General features: G+C 42.1%; 1 protein-coding gene across 7 annotated transcripts in view; it reads left to right on the top strand.

Annotated features, from left to right (window-relative positions):
• Window positions 1-17,943, top strand: part of EXOC6 (exocyst complex component 6) — a gene marked incomplete at its 5' end in the record, with an annotated part of 513,187 nt that overhangs the window by 245,634 nt on the left and 249,610 nt on the right. For all 7 annotated transcript variants that reach the window (XM_082267958.1, XM_082267957.1, XM_082267962.1 and 4 more), the window contains 3 exons: window positions 3,401-3,484; window positions 3,583-3,629; window positions 8,470-8,590. In XM_082267958.1, the coding sequence (XP_082124084.1) occupies window positions 3,401-3,484; window positions 3,583-3,629; window positions 8,470-8,590 (252 nt within the window). The remainder of the gene's footprint in view (window positions 1-3,400; window positions 3,485-3,582; window positions 3,630-8,469; window positions 8,591-17,943) is intronic.

Raw genomic sequence — 17,943 nt, 5'->3', positions numbered from 1 at the left:
GTGGTAAATTTGTACCTTTTAGCATGTTGTTATTACAGGCATTTTATATAATGCTGACCATTTACACAGCACTTTACATACTATCATTCAAGGAGCTTGCAGTCTAAGGTCCCTACCTTCATGACTGCTGAGGCGCATAGGCCCAGAAACAAAGTTAACGTAGTAACCAACACCCCCTTACTCCTTCCCCATTTAAAAAACCACGCTTACCACGATTAAGTTGGAAAGGGCAAGGCCACAGCTTTTATTTATTTTCCAATAACAAATGAGAACACGTCTAGACCAGTGCCAGTTACAGTTGTACTGTGAGCACTCTTAGTCATTAACTTAACTTCCAAAAAGGGGTAAGGGGGAAGGGTCTGTCCTTACCATCAGTGCCTGACAGACAGCCTACCCCCAATTTACAAACAAGGGTGTAACCCATTACCGGAACTTTAGCTGCTGGCAAGGTCAAAAACCACCACGAAAGCTGTGACAGACCAACCGAACAACAGGGTGGGGGGTGTGGGCAGCTCTTCACCGCAATTCTTCTCAAAAGACCCAGAATTCCTTGGGAAGGTCCTCTTAACTGAGCTCAGGCCCATCCCCATACCCAAGGCTCCGTCCAATCCTTTTGTCCCATATAGCATCCTGCTTAATCTTGCTTAATCCCAACTACTGGCCATGCCCCCATCAGTCAAGGCTCTTTTTCCCTACAGGGGTCAAGAGCCCTTCATATGCATTCATACACTTACTAGAGACAATTTAGACAAGAGCCAATCATGCTCAAGCATGGATTTGGAGTGTCGGAGAAAACTGGAATACCCACACAAGTACAAGAAGAACATGCAAACTTCATGTCTCCATAGGTTCCTACCAGAATTCAAACCAGGTAGAAATGCTAACCACTAAGCTACTAATACGATGCAGCAGAGCACTTCCTTCGTGACTGTACCTAGTCACCCTCAGTTCTAGTGTCACAGGAGCTAATTAGTTTTACATGTTGAAGGGTTATTATTATTTATTTTTTTTATTATTATTTATTTTATCCTTGTACACTTTTGCCCCTTTTTATTCTATACAGCAAGTTTTAGTTGTATATTGTGTTTTTATTGTTTTTAAAGCTAGAAAATTAAAGGATAAATATGGAGATAATTTTGACACCTTCAGGTTGCATCTGAAGTGGGTTTATTATGTGTTTTTTTTGCAACTTTAATTCAGATGCAGAGATATGGCTAGCTAAAATTATGTGCAATGTTAACAAAATTACTGCGCTAACTCAAAAGTGTAAAAAGCAGCTGACACCAATCACTAGACAAAAGAGTGATAAACAGTGAAACCAAGAAAAAATACAAATGTGCAGCGCTAATAATGATATAATGTCCGACAACATATAGAGTCCGATCAAAAATAATTTTAGAGAAAAATGGTGATGAAAAGAAATCCAACACGAAAAAATGATGGAAAATAGTTGTGCAGCACAACTATTTTCCATCATTTTTTCGTGTTGGATTTCTTTTCATCACCATTTTTCTCTATATGAAATTTTTGATCGGACTCTATATGTTGTCGGACATTATTATCATTATTAGCGCTGCACATTTGTATTTTTTCTTGGTTTTTATGTGCAATGTTTGACCTTTAGGAAGAGACAGCAGAGGGATGACCCCATTGGTGAGCTGCTGCTCCTTTTTTCCATTCAACATGCTTTTGGTGTGTTCTTGACCAAGCTATGCAGCTGCTTCATTGAAAATTGAAAACATACTTGTGTTGTCTGAAAGGAGTTTTATTTGACAAGATTAGATGAATACAAGTTCAGATTCTTTTGCAAGTGAAGCGTCTTACATTCCCCTAATTTGTTATTATATAAATTATTTTTCCCATTTTGGTTAAAAAAATCTCCAGTTCTCACATTACCACAGTTTATGTATTCCCATATTTATTTTATGGTGCCTTTATATGAAAATAAAGGGATCTATTATCTTAATTTTATTAAGAGACAATTGCCATCTTGTTCTTGAGTTCTATTATCAAATCATCTTGCAGTCCATCTAGCGTCCCTAATGGGGGGAGACCTGTAAGTAAAATTGACTGCAGCAGAAAAACGTTCCCTTTAGTTAAAACTGCACTGTGTGGCAAAGTTTGTAAATCTTAGGACCGAATAGAGATAAATACAAATCCTTTGGCAGGTAAAGCTGCTTTCATATATGTATTTCACCAATGTATGTAACTGGATTTAGCTAGTTTGCTTTTAGTTCAGTTTTAAAGGCGAAGTTCACCTTTAGAATGGAATATGTACCATGCTCTTATGCAGCAACCTCCCACTGCCAGTGCTTCCTGCTTTGTGACAGCAGATGGGGGATTTTCTCCCCACTCCCACTGTCACAATTTGAAAACATCCCAGCCTGTTTGCCCTAAGAAGCACAGTGGTGACACAGAAGCACTTTTATTTAAATCTTCAGCACAGAGCACTTTTTTGCACCTGGATGGACTTTATTCGGACTTCACTTTCATTTTCAACTTATTTGCTTATCAAATATATTTATTCACTTGTGAATTTCTTTGCACTTTATGGGGAAAGTTTATTATGTACATTTTCATACATGAATTGCACAAGATATGTTGTCATTCACATAGTAGTGGACAGATGATATTGAAAGGTATCAAATAATATTATTTGAATTTTTGGTTTAAAGGCTACAGAGTAAAAAAAAATAAAATAATAAATGCACATTTTTTTTACCTGTAAAAAGATGTGCATTTATTATTTTATTTTTTGAAAAGGTGAACTTAACCAATTAATAACTAGACTTTATTTTTAGCAGTAATTACTCCTGTCATAGGTCTTAAAATGATGGTGTCACATATATATATGTCTATAAAAAAATCTAACAAATAAAAGTTGAGCTGTGGCCATTTAAATATTAACATATTCTTATAGGGAATATCAACATATTCTAAACAAGCCAACACTCTTTTCTGTAGATGCAGGCATTATGGAGTAACCTCAACCTCAAAATTCACAGCAGAATGCAATTCAATTCCAGCAGCTTAGCTAATATTCTGCTGCGCTTCCAGCAGTGACTTGGCAATCTTCTGCCTTCTTATCACTAATGTGAACTAATGTGAAATGTAAAGCGAAGGTTTGTTTTATTTCTGAACTACAGTCAGCTATAAAAATGTTGTAGTGCTCTCCTCCACTCCTGCAATGGGGGTAGGCTCCCAATCCTGTATTATTAATGAAGTTATCATGTGCAGTAAAAAAAAAATAGTTATGGAAGATGATAAAGGGTAGGAGAATGTAAACAAGTACTGGAATTTTGCAATTGCATTTTATTTACAGTATTTATTTTTTTTGCAAAATTAGAAGGGTAAATATGAAAAATAAAATGCTAACCTCTGTCTTTGGTTAACATTCTAGGGTGATAAGGAAGTATTTGAGAACTACTACAGAAAGCAAAGAAAAAAACAAGCTCGATTAGTTCTCCAGCCCCAGGCAAACATGGTATATATCATCATTTGAATACTGTTATTAGGAACATTTCTGAAAATGGTTAGCTGCAGAATTTAAAAAACAATGTTTTTTTTTTTTTTCCCTTATAGCATGAGACGGTTGAAGGATACAGAAAGTATTTCAGCCAGATTGTGGGGTAAGTATAATATTGCTAGGAAGATTTAAATGTATATGGCATCTGATATTTTTTCTTAGAAATGAGAAAAGGCCAGTCCACACAAATCAATGCCAAACATGAATGTGTATCAGTGAGATGAATCAATTATTGACTACTTTTATTTTTCAGCATCTCCATAGTTAAGATACCCACTGGAGGTCCTGAGTGTGCCCACGGCCACTGCGAACCTCTATTACATGTACTGCATTCTTTGTAATGTAGAATAAACTGTAACCAAGAGATTAAGACTTTGTCACACTTTGGCCTCTACCCAAAAATGATGTATAGTGTAGAGGCTCCCATTTTGTGGACTGCTCCATTATTTCCGAGAAGGCAGCTTATCAAGTGACTAGTAGCTGTTGACAGTTCAAGGTCCTGGTTAAACAAACCGTGTCATTCCTCTTACCAACACATCTAACAGTACCTGTACATAGAGGCAGTTGTGACATCTCTTTAGCATTCCCTTGATAGCTGTTGTGAAACACTGTACAACGCACTTGATATACGTCAACTTGCCCTTTTGCTTTCTTTATCCCCCTTTCCTCTTTGGCTGAATTTTTTTTTCCTTCCTGTTGTTTGACCTTGTTCCAGCAAATTAGGAAAGAGGGGGTTGTATGCAAAGTGTAAGAACCAACGGTACCTTCTGAAATCTGATTTCTAGTTTGAGTTTTCACGGCTGCTATCTAGGGATTGTTGGATAGCTGTGACAGTAGAGAGGGAGTAATACAGTACATACCTTACAATAGCCTCTATCCACAGTTAATATTAGAAAGGATAGCTAAAAGAACCCAGGTTAATTTAAATTATCAGAAGGATGTTACTAATATAGAATTGGTGTCTTTGTTCTTTAAACAGTGAAGCATCTGCTGTATTTAACTTATGAATTTAAAAAAAATCCAGGAAAAGCTGCATATACCTTTCATTACATATACAGTATGTAAATATAAATAATACCTTTATCAAAACTATTATTTCTCTTACGTCCTCCGACAGTCGCCGCCTCCTCTAAGTCATCACTGTTGGGTATTGACTTCCGCCGACTGTCGGAGGACTCAGAGAAAGGAATTTTACCGGTAAGATTTTACAAAAATTCTGTTATTTCTGGGTAGACTTTTGCTAATTTATCTTCACAGGCTAATGGAGACAGCAGTTTTTCTTATTAAAACAGGAAATCGACAGTGTTAGAAAATCGGATACCCATCTCCTTACTGATAGTATTTACCATACACAGGATAATATTTTAAAATTCCCTTCACCTAAACAATTTTTTTTAACATGATTTGATTTATTTTATAAAATATGATTGCGCTAATGTCATAATAAACAACAGCTGCTGGCACATCCAACAATCCAACAACATATTGTGTAACAATCCAAAAAATTAAAAAGTGCAGCGCTAAATATGAAGCATAATAGATGTTTAAACCGATTTACGTGAATTATAATGATAACATATATCACACGGTAAAGTGCGATGTGCAAAAATGCAAGTGTGATGCTAAAAATAAACACAATGTTTACTCAATATATAAATGAACGGTAATATTACCATGCAACAATAAATAAAGTGCAATATGCAAATGAATGAATATGTGCAAAACAAAATCCAAATAGTGTAAAAGTCCGCACGTAAGAACTGTAAGTATCAAGACAGTCCAGATGTGAAAAGATGGAAATGAAATCCACTCCAGTAGAAATAATAGAACATCCAATATCCACTCAAGGAGTCACCAGAACACATGCATCCGCCACGCAGAAGGGCGAGTCAACACTCTTACCGGAACATGTGGACTCCACTGCCAGTGGCAAAGAGACAACCACGTGCGGATATGGAAATAACAGGACAATGGTCAAGGGAGTAGTCTCTGACAAACTGTCACCATCACTTTCCACCACGTCCGGTCCCTCAATTAGATCATGAACGAACTTCTCCTCTGCTGCCACTTCCAGTAACGTCTCCTCTACTCTAGGGATTCTGTGACACATGCAAAGGAACTGATGAAGAATCTTTCTACTGAGGCTACAGACAGCAATAAAAACACTTTTTCTCTTACGTCCTCCGACAGTCGCCGCCTCTTCATATTCGTCACATATGGGGTATTAGACTTTGCTCCGAAGGAGTAGCTAGGCAACAGAATATGTTAACAATAAAGCTTTTAACATATCCCACCCTCAAGGGGTGGTCCCCTCAGTCAATACCCTCCTACTTCCTGCAACCATATCTCAGTTTTAATGTCTAGCTTGTCAGGAGTGGCTGGCTCTCTCTGTGCTGGGACTTTCTGTCCCAGACTCTTTCTTCTTTTTAATATTTTGTTTGAGTTTTTCTCTCTACCTTTATTTAGCTGTTATTTTGTCAGCGTTAGTTAGTTCTTCGGATGAAGAGGATCATGCGGACTGGGTCTCGGGCTGATCCCCCTGGTCGCAGGTCGTGGGTCAGTGGCTTCCCAGTCTGCCATCGAGCGTTCAGCCAGGTAACGCTCCTGGCATAGTGAACGACCCATCCCTGTTCGGTGCAGGGATGATTGGTGAGGTGGCTACCTCACTGGACGCTGTGCGGTTTCTTAACCCCCTTTTTGTGCGTCTTGAATTGCGACTCTCCCTGCCTCATGTGCAGCGGCTTGTTCGCCTGTGCGGGTCCCCCACGCCATGTGAGGTAAGTGTATTTATGTGGGGACCTGTCTGTCTGGGGGGGTGTCAGTCTGGGACTGTGTAACCTGCCTCTATTCACACTGCTTGTCTCCCTATCTCTCGGCTGCATGCTGTGGGCTGCAAGGGGGGGGGGGGAGCTGTATGACACTGTGTGTATCAGACTGGTCAGTGTGAGAAGCTGTGTGCTGTGGGGCATGTTTTTTTGGCATGTTTGGGCATATACAGCAATCGCTGCGGCGATCTGACATGTATTCTGATATTGGAATGTAATGTGTGTTTTAATGCACTGTGGAGCGGCGGTTTCGGCGCCAAACGACGCCATTTTGCCTACACCCGCTCCGGCCGCATGGTTTACATGCAAGGGTCCTCGGAAGGGCATGGCGGCTTCGGCCTCTACCATCGCCAAATGGATCAGGCAGACCATTGAACAGGCCTATGCTTTGCAGGGGAAGGTTCCCCCTGTGCATGTGAAGGCGCACTCTACTAGATCTCTGAGTACGTCTTGGGCCTGTCGTCATGGGGCTTCTGTAGCCCAGGTGTGTAAGGCGGCGACTTGGTCGACCGTGCACACTTTCACAAAATTCTACAAAGTAGATGTTCAGGCATCGGCGGATGCTTCCTTTGGCCGCAAGGTTCTTAGTGCGGCTGTTCCCTAGGGTCCCTTGTTGGGGACTCCTGGCTGTTGGGATAAGTTTTGTATCCCCTGGTTTTTTGTCTTTTCCTGGGTTGTTGCTCCTGTTGAGCACTTGTTTTTTGCTGTTGCCCAGCTGGTTTCCTTCCTTTGGTAAGGTTCCTTCTTTGATGCGGAGACTGCGTTGCCTTTCGGCGCGGATGCGTTTCCCACCCCTCATGTTTGCACTGCTTTGGGACGTCCCCATATGTGACGAATATGAAGAGGCGGCGACTGTCGGAGGACGTAAGAGAAAACGGAATTTTTGTAAAATCTTACCTGTAAAATTCCTTTCTCTGAGTCCTCCGACAGTCGCCGCCCCCGCCCCTCTTTTGGGGTTTGATTGTATACTCTACTGCTATTCCACTAAAACTGAGATATGGTTGCAGGAAGTAGGAGGGTATTGACTGAGGGGACCACCCCTTGAGGGTGGGATATGTTAAAAGCTTTATTGTTAACATATTCTGTTGCCTAGCTACTCCTTCGGAGCAAAGTCTAATACCCCATATGTGACGAATATGAAGAGGCGGCGACTGTCGGAGGACTCAGAGAAAGGAATTTTACAGGTAAGATTTTACAAAAATTCCGTTTTTAGTGGCGTGGGGAAGAGTTAGAACCAGGTTTTATAACAGACAGCACTAACAACTAGACAAAGGTGACCTGGTATATTGCTTTTGGCACCCCTCAAAGTAGAGGTGAAAGCATATCCCTGTATCCCAGAACATGGGGTGCAGGCTTATGCCGATACCAATCCAGAGGGCTAGTAAGTGTAAAGAGGAAAGGATCGCCTCTACTCCCAAACAGCCTAGGTACATAAAACAAATAAGTGTAGTGCTTTTTTTTTTTTTTTTTTTTAAAGGTCACACCTAAGTGCATATAAAGTCTTTTTCCTTTCTCCAGAAACAGTCCTTAATAGGGTGAAAAAGGGATATACCACAGGCAGAAGACCACCACCTCCAGCAGAAGCACACACAGCCTCTTACCAGATGTGATTGACCACCCTATTACAGGTGGTCAAAACACACAATATTGCTCCAGGGATAGCTCAAAAGACAGTCCGATCCATCAGCTAATACATCGAACTTTAAGCCCTTCCAAATCAGTAAGGTCAACAGCTTGCAGATGTGTTTTCCCAGTAGACAGTGCACAGAATAATATCCATAGTATATGCATCTCAGTGTCAGTGATTGTTTTATACAAAAGCTTCTTCATTACTTCCTAGACAGACCTTAGGACGTGAAAACTGATAGGACCTAGGTGAATAAAAAGATAAGGAGCGACCTCAAAGATTGGTGTGGTGGAGACATGTAGGCTGAGGTCGCTCCTTATATTTATTCACCAGGGCTGGTTGGGAGTAGCAGTGATCCTTTCCTCTTTAAATTTGACGAAGGTCTTACTGGGATCCAATCTTAGCAAATCCTAATTTAAAGTTTTGGGTGGAGTTGGTTGTATTGATTTGTATGCAAAATATGTCATGTTTTTCCATTATTCTGATTGCAGGTTTTTTGTTGTGGAAGATCACATTTTGCACGTAACTCAAGGTCTGGTAACAGGGACCTATACCACAGAGCTGTGGACCATGGCGCAGTCAAAGATCATAGCTGCCCTACGCACACATTCAGTAAGTGATACTGACCGCGGGTTTCTTTTATGAAGAAGAGCCTTCTTTACGTTGAAAAGAAGAGTGATGTCAAAGTGAGAAATTGCCCTTCCATCATGGTGCTTTTTTTGTAATTAGATGTTGCTCAGATTTAGGAGGAGACCTGCCAGGCTTTTGTTTTTTCCCAGAAGACTCAGGCTGTGAGCCACAGCCATGGGCTATTTGCATAATCCTTTTCTGATTTACAACTGACTGGGTCCTCAAAACTCACTCTGAGTCCTCTACTTTAGAATATGCAGAGTTAATCTGCTGTTATTATTGCAATCTGTCCTCATTAGTCTCAACTGACCTCTTCATTAGAACAGACTGAATAGTTCAGTACTGGGAGCACCACCAGGAAATAGTTCCTAATTATCATCCCAAATAGTTAGGCCTCAAGATAGGCTCAGCCAGCAAAGCTTTATAACATGTCCTCACGTTGCAGAGCTTGACTTTGGGGTCATACTTGGGTCTTAAAGTGACTGACTTTGTTGCAAGATATCTGATGTTTGTAAAGGGACAGGCAAATAACATAATAAGTATCTGTACCAAAAATACAAATTAAGGGTATGGGGACCAAATGAGGGCGTTTGGGACTGGTTCTCTGAATAATTAAAAAAAATAAAAAATAAAACCTGAAATCAAAGTCAGGAAATTAACTTTGTGTGTCAGATGACATGTGAGTAACGTTATCAGTAATGGTACCTCGATTCCATGTTTTGTTTGCACAAAAACAGCAGCAAAAACCTCACTAGTTAAAGCTAGCTTGTGTATTTTTGATTTTCTGTTTTTATAAAACAGTAAATTATGAAATCCTGAGGCCCCGTTCACACTGGCGCGATCCGACTTCCACGGGCGACCTCACAGGTCGCGGCGCGCAGCTCGCACCGCGACCTCGGAGCGGCCGGCACGGACTTCATAACATTGAAGTCTATGCAGGTTGGCTCCGGGTCGCCCCAAAGAAGCTCCGGACCCTTTTTCTAAGTCGGAGCGACTTGTGTCGCTCCTATTAGAACGGGTCCATAGCTTCTCTATGGAAGGCGACCTACGGCAACCTGTCAGGCGACCAGGTCGCCTGACAGGTCGCCCCAGTGTGAACGGGGACTTATGATTGTTTTCCAGTTTTTCAGTCTCTAGGGATCCATGTGATAACCACATTTTTGACATCTTTTGAGTCATATTGGTACCTAATAGGCCGAATGATAGCGAGTTAACCTTAGTTGTGTTTTGACTGCCCATTTATTTAAATAGACTGCCTAATGCACCACAAAAGACCGAAAATCTTTCCTGCGGCATCTTTGGCAGTGCAATGCACAGTGGTGGATTATCACAAATTGTGGTGCGATGCAATATGACCGCACGAGGAAGGTCCAATGGGATGCCATTTAGAAAAAATGGCAATGTACCTGTGTGCATTAACCACTTAAGCCCCAGCCCTATTTCGGACACTTTTTGTTTACAAGTTAAAACCAGTATTTTTTCCTAGAAAACTACTTAGAACCCCCAAACATTATATATATTTTTTTAGCAAAGACTCTGGAGAATAAAATGTCGGTCATTGCAATATTTTTTGTCACGCGGTATTTGCGCAGCGGTCTTTAAAAAGCCTTTTTTTTGGAAAAATTTTGAAAAATCACATTCCACTGCATTTAAAAAATACTAAACAGTAAAGTTAGCCCATTTTTTTTGTATATTGTGAAAGATGATGTCACGCCGAGTAAATAGATACCCAACATGTTACATAAATGTTCATATAAAGTGCTCCAAAGTAATGATTAGTATATCCAGGTGATGACAGGACAGCCTCAATCCCTTGTGAATCAAGCAGGAACCACCAGTGTGTGAACTCCCTCCACCAGTAAGATTGGCCTCTCACCTTGATACCAGACCCAAACGGGCCAGCATGAGCATATCAGGGGATAAACAGACTATCACAGGTAACCTCTCCAGCCTTCACCTCCGGGGGTCGCCAGGACATAAAATAAAGATAAAGCAAAGATCTAGTGCTCTCTGAATGTAAATAATGAGCTTTTATTGAGCATAAAGGGGTAACTCACATTTGTTGGGCACTCAGCCGTGCCTGCTATTATGGCATTCAGTGTTGGAGAGTAGCACCCGAGCGATCGGCGTCAGGCACGCAGGCTCCGCCTCCCTATACGCGTTACGCCTGGAGCGTGGGCTCCGTTTGGCTTCTTCGGTAGGGGTTTGACCGTTGGCTGTAAACCACGGTACCGGGATGATGCCTCTAGCTAGAGGCATCATCCCGGTATACCCCCGCAAAGTCTGCCGACGTAAATATACGTCGATATGCGGTAAGTGGTTTAAGCCAGCCATACATGGATCAAAATTCATCCAGTTCAGCAGGGACCAGCTGGATTTTGCTCCATGTATGGGCAGGCTGATTGTACCCATCAATCGACTTGGGTATAACCAACCTGTTGGATTTTTGGCATGTGATTGTTGCCAGTGACTATAGCCGCTAGCAGTAATCATTGTTTTCTGCTACCTGGGAAGGCTCCCTGCATCTGACTGTGTTGATGGGGGAATCAAGTGATTTTCTTTCCTTCCACCAATAGTGAAAGGAAAGAAAATCGAATTATCTATGGGCTGCCTTGTGGTAATGCACTTGTTACTGCAGCATAGTGCTGTCAATGGGTTATGAACCCCTCCTGTATGATTCGATTCATGTAAGTAGTTTTTATCCCAGTCTGCAGAAGGTGTGTTGTAGGAGGAAGTAATAAAGGCTTCTTTGACCTCAGTTTTACGTTTGCTACATCAGGTTTTGTGCTTTTATATGAATTTGCCCCATGTAACATAATTTTACTGACATAAATTAGCATTTTTGTATCAGAAAATATCAGTTTAAATACATTGGCTAGGAAATAAACTGATAAAAAAAAATGCACACAGGTTTGCACTTTACATATAAAAGTCCTCATCAGTTTTATGCCCACCATCGTGCAAGGCCTCATTTACACAGGCGTACCTATCCATACACCTGTGCAAAGGGCTGTCTTTACCCACATGGGATCTACAGACAGTCCTATTCATGTCTATTGGGATGCAGCAGCTGCACAGTGCCAATTTGACACCCGCACAGGTGAGAGTGCTAGTCCCCAAACTTATACTGTCTGTGTTTGGGGTCACACACTGTGCCCATGTGAATGAGGCCTTAGGAAGCAACAAAGGTCTTTGGCTGAGATAAGCAGAGGAAAACTTTTGGAAGCATGGAGTCATTATTCATGGGAACTGAACCATTTAATAATATTCAAATTATTTTATTACATGGCACATTAACACAGGTATGTCCTGCTGATGTGAATTGTGCCTAAGGGCCTGTTCACACTTATTATCCTGCTGTACAATATAGACATTTTACTGCATCAAATTGCATTTCATGTAGAAAGCCCTTTCATTACTGTGTGGAAGGTTTTTAAAAAAAGCGGACATACATGTATTGTGCAGGGCCGTTAAATACACACAAACCCATTTATCATGCAGTTTTGTGCATTTTATAGACATCCATACCATGGCAAATCCCTACGCTAGATGTTTCTTCTTTATGTTGCATAATGCAGAATGAAAAAAAATGTGCATTTAAAATATACAACACTGTGCGTAAACATATGAAATAATGCACATTACAAAGCTCACCGTTGTGAATGGGACCTTCGTGTATAATTTTCATTGTCTGCTGCAGTGTTCACCTGTCAGTGCTGTTTGGTTGCTGTAGGTCAGAATAGGCATAATACAATAGGATCAGACTGCACACCTCTCCTTCATGTTCTGTGCAACGGCCCGTTCCTTATAAACACATATATGAGGTAAATCGAACAGATAGAAAAAACAGCACAAAAGACAAAAAAACATATAGATCTTTCATTAGGCGTTCAGATTGCGATTGCACCATCCATTATAAAAAAAGGAGAGCTCTCTAAAGTATGTTTTGGGTCCTGATCCGATCTGCCTGTCAGTTTTTCAGGCGGATCTTATCGGATCCTCCATGCATCCCTATGGGGCAGCGGATGTCAGCGGATGTACTGTGAAATCCGGACGGATGGAAACCCTATTTTTCATCCGTCCAGCGGATCGGATCAGATGAGAATGGACAGGCGGTTCGTTCTCATCCGATTCCCCCTTAGAGGACAGCGGGGAACTGACACCTCCCTCTCCGCACACAGAGCGGAGACGGAGCTGCCATCCGCCTGCTCAGCGGGGATCGGCGAATCGATCCCCGCTGAGCAGAACAGAGTCCGTCGGCGGATGTGGACCGTGTGAAAGGACCCTTTGTTTGTTTAAAAAAATGCTGAAAGTACAGAAAAATACCTGCTGATTTGCCAGGAAATTGATGAGCTGCAAACATTTCTACAAGGAACTGACTGATGCACTGCTCCACTGAAATCTTAAGCACCCTTGTTAATCATGCCTGAATACTCCCCTGCTGGACTACAGAACACCCACTTATATTATGGAAATCAGGAGAAGGGTTGGTGTTCTGTGGTCCAGCAGGGAGAATTCAAGCAAGGCTGACAGCACTGTTTGAGAGTTAAATGAAGCAGAAGTAGTGTTGTCATTACTATCTATGCATAACGTGTGCTGGTACATCCTTCAATTTTGAAGTGATTTGTATGTTTAGATACTTGCTGATTTCTGTGATTATTATGCTGTGTGCATTGGAGTGGAATTTCATGTAACTAAACACAAAAATGTATTCCATACACTGCTTCTCCCTTAACTACCTCCCACCCGGCCATAGTACATATACGGCCGGGCGGGAGTCTCGTCCTTCTGAATGGACGTTCCGGAACGTCCTTCAGAAGGAGAGAGATCGCGCCGCTGCGGGCACGCGCAGCGGCGCGATCTCGATGTGCCTGTGTCCCTCGGACACAGAGCGACATCATTCGGCAGGAGGGCCCTGTGATTGGCCCTCCTGATCACATGACGGCTGTGTCCAATCACAGCCGTCATGTAATGTAAATAGAGCCGTTGTAACGGCTTCAATCTCTTATCCTCCTGACAGATCCTGTCAGTGAGGAGAAGATCAGAGGATCGGTGCTGCTGCGGGGGTGATCAGTGAGTATTTCTAATTACTCACTGATCACAGGGGGGGTCTGTGCTGGTAATCAGAACATTGATTACCAGTGCAGCCCTGGGGGGGGGAGGGGTGCCACTAAGCCACCAGGGATGCCCACCCATGACCACCAGGGATGCCCACTATGGCCACCAGGGATGGCAAGCAGGGCTCAGAGAGCCCCCCAGTGCCCTCCCTATCAGTGTTGCCCACCAATGGCATCTATCAGTGCTGCCCACCAGTGCCATTATTGCCATCTATCAGTGCCGCCCACCAGTGCCCATTATTGCCCACCAGTGCTGCCTATCAGTGCCGATCAGTGCCCCCCATCAGTGCCGATCAGTGCCACCCATCAGTGCCGATCAGTGCCGATCATTGCCGCCCAACAGTGCCACTATCAGTGCCAATCAGTGCCGCCAATCAGTGCCCATCAGTGCTGCCTATCACTGCCCATCAGCGCTGCCTATCAGTGCCCACCAATGCTGCATATCAGTGCTATCTATCAGTGCCACATATCAGTGCCCATCAGTGCTGCATATCAGTGCTACCTATCAGTGCCCATCAGTGCTGCATATCAGTGCCACCCCATCAGTGCCACCCCATCAGTGTCTCCTCATCAGTGCCTGTCAGTGCGGCATCATCAGTGCAGGAAAAAACATATCTATTTACAAAATTTTATAACCTAAACAAAAAACTTTTTTTTTTTTTTCAAACTTTTCAGTCTTTTTTTATTTGTGCACCAAAAAAGAAAAAACCTGACGGTGATCAAATACCACCAAAAGAAAGCTCTATTTGTGGGGAAAAAATGACACAAATTTGGTTTAGGTACAGCGTTGCATGACCGCGCAATTGTCATTCAAATTGCAACAGCGCTAAAAGCTGGAAATTGGTCTGGGAAGGAAGGGGGTTTAAGTGCCCTGTATTGAGGTGGTTAAAGTGGTTGTGAACCCTCACATATGCCCAGTCAAGTGACAATCCTCAAGTAATACAGAGATTAAACAAATCCACCTACATAAGCTGTACCTGTTTATCTGCAACTCTTTCTGCTCTATGGCCCTTCGAAGTGCAGAATTTATACTGCTTGTTTAAACCTTCAGAAAGCAGGGGGCAGGGAGCTGATTTCACACTCTGCAGAGCTCAATGAGGAGTGATCTGAGAGCTGATTAGAGGGAAGGGACACCCCTCCCGAATTCCACGCAGCACACAGGAACTGAGCTGAGGCTGTCAATCACAGGCTGTGTGCTGGAGCTCCTTCCCCTGTCCCTTTTTTTTCTCTTGGTGTCAGTGAAACCTCTCCAAAGTGTCTCATGATAATAGCAGAGGAAGGAGGCAGCAGAGAGAAAGTACACTTAATGCTCTGGATGCAGGCTACTACACACTATAGAGGGATGTGCTTTGTTCATAGTCCATGTCTGAGGTTTACAACCACTTTAAAGTTTTTTTAACCTTTTTTTTTTTTTTTTAGTTTAACACATTGAGCACAATACCATAAACATTCCCCATTGAGCTCTTTGTTAAATATCCTGCTGCAATAGGAATATACCTGCAGAATACAACTTTTAATTCTTCTGGCTCCTACCCTCTGTGTTGCTTCCCTGAACTTCCAGTCTTCATAGAAAAGAGTTAACAGCGGACTGTGCAATCTCTAGCCAGTCTGTTAGCTTAGAGAAGGGAGGAGCAGGGGAGTGTCTTACCATCCTAGGCTATAGGGCTGAGTTTCTATTGGTGGACACAGTGTAGGGATATATAATTATTTCTGAGAAATTTCAGACAGATTGAAGAAACAGGACTTTAAAGGTGAGTGGTGTCTCAAAGAAACACTTATACGGACAATTAAAAATCAAACAGCTTTATTAGATAAGCACATTAAAATATGATAGGATGGTTACATCCCTCAGTTAAATCGCAGATAACTTAACGAACCCAGATTGATCATTAAACATAATCCCCAAAGAATGCTTATATGATACATTTCCAACACTTGCAAATGTTGGTACCTAATCAAACACTATCTTAATTTGGTCTCATGAGGTGTTGGCTGATTAATAAAAAACAATAACGTAAAGCAGTTCCCTACACTTTTCACCCACAGGTGCCTTCCTCAGGGGAATTATGGGGATTGTGTTCTGGTAATAAATTCTCTTTGTTAACAGAACGCTACCCCATAGAACCCCTGAGGAAGTCTTCTGTGGGCCAAATGCATTGGGACTTGCTTTATGTTTTTGAGAGACCAACCACCTTTAAAGGCCTGTTTGTTGGATTTGTCGGAGACTTCTCAGAAATAGGTATATGTATTACTCTGGTACTCTTAGGATGTAGTGGCACATTCTGGTTTTTATTCCAATACATTATATAAGAACAGTGTATGGAAACACAGCTCTAGTCCCTGCATGCAAGGGTGGCTTCATAGGATGCTCCAAGAAAAAGGCACTCTAAACAGAAAACCTGGGGTAGTGGATACGGCACCAGATTTAACTAAGGTTTGCCTTATGTTTTACCATCCTACACCTCACATAACATATTTAGTGCCGGTTCACATAAATGCGGTGCGGGAACACTGCAAATGCATCACATTCAACTCGCAGGCAGTTCTGACTGCCATATGCGAATTAATGGGGGTGTCAATACAAAGTTACCAACACCCCCCAGATCAGTTTGCATATCGCAGTGCGAACTGTCAGTTTGAACATGAAATGGATCGCATAGATGTGAACACCCATGCGATCCGATTCGGCTGCGGACCCAAAAAAGGGTCCTGTGCGAGTTGTGTCTGAATATGATGCAAATTCAGCCATACAATCTGTATGGCTGAATTCACATTGCACAGACATCGCATGTGATTTGCAGAGCAGTGCGCTCTGAGTTACATGCGATGTCTGACATCGCACATATGTGAACTGGGACTTACTCTTTAGATAAGGCGATTGCAGGGGCTGTTTTCTTTCAGTATAAAAAGGGTAGATGATCTGTGGCAATCAGCAGAATCTAAAAATTGGACAAGGCCAAAGCACACAATTTTATGAAAACACGTAAAATGAACGATATTTCCAGGAAGGTATCCTGCAGGTAGGAGATGCTGAAAAAGGTGGACATGCACTTTAGGTGGAGTACATGAATGCAGTAGGGTCATTTCATTCTTGTGTCTCCCTGCACTGTTGCCAGTTGATCTTAGACTGCTGTAGTTTATTATCTGTGCATGATTTAAGCAGGTATTGTAAAATGTATCTGAATCTTCTCTTTTTTTGCTTGCCATATTATATTTTCATGATGTTATTTCATGCACAGCTTTGACAGTTGTTATCAGTGTGTCATAATTGGAGTCAACATCCTTGCAGACCATCTGCTGAAGGAAAATTAGTTTCACAGTTAGCCTACTGGAATTATAGTATACATAGTGTATTACTGATATATATATATATATATATATATATATATATATATATATATAGTATCTCACAAAAGTGAGTACACCCCTCACATTTTTGTAAATATTTTATATCTTTTCATGTGACAACACTGAAGAAATTACACTTTGCTACAATGTAAAGTAGTGAGTTTACAGTTTGTATAACAGTGTAAATGTATTGCCCCCTCAAAATAACTCAACACACAGCCATTAATGTCTAAACTGCTGGCAACAAAAGTGAGTACACCCCTAAATAAAAAAAAGTCCAAATTGGGCCCAAAGTATCAATATTTTGTGTGGCCACCATTATTTTCCAGCACTGCCTTAACCCTCTTGGGCATGGAGTTCACCAGAGCTTCACAGGTTGCCACTGGAGTCCTCTTCCACTCCTCCATGATGACATCATGGCGGTGGTGGATGTTAGAGACCTTGCGCTCCTCCACCTTCCATTTGAGGATGCCTCACAGATGCTCAATAGGATTTAGGTCTGGAGACATGCTTGGCCAGTCCATCACCTTTACCCTCAGCTTCTTTATCAAGGCAGTGATCATCTTGTAGGTGTGTTTGAAGTCGTTATCGTGTTGGAATACTGCCCTGCGGCCAAGTCTCCGAAGGGAGGTGATCATGCTCTGATTCAGTATGTCACAGTACATGTTGGCATTCATGGTTCCCTTAGGGAACTGTAGCTCCTCAGTAATGGCAACACTCATGCAGCCCCAGAACGTGACAATCCCACCACCATGCTTGGCTGTAGGCGAGACACACTTGTCTTTGTACTCCTCATCTGGTTGCCGCCACACACACTTGACACCATCTGAACCAAATAAATGTATCTTGGTCTCATCAGACCACAGGACA

The sequence above is a fragment of the Pelophylax lessonae genome (assembly GCF_965119305.1).
Source record: "Pelophylax lessonae genome assembly, chromosome: 9".
In the NCBI taxonomy this organism is placed as follows: Eukaryota; Metazoa; Chordata; class Amphibia; order Anura; family Ranidae; genus Pelophylax; species Pelophylax lessonae.
This window is presented reverse-complemented; position numbering and strand designations above follow the sequence as displayed.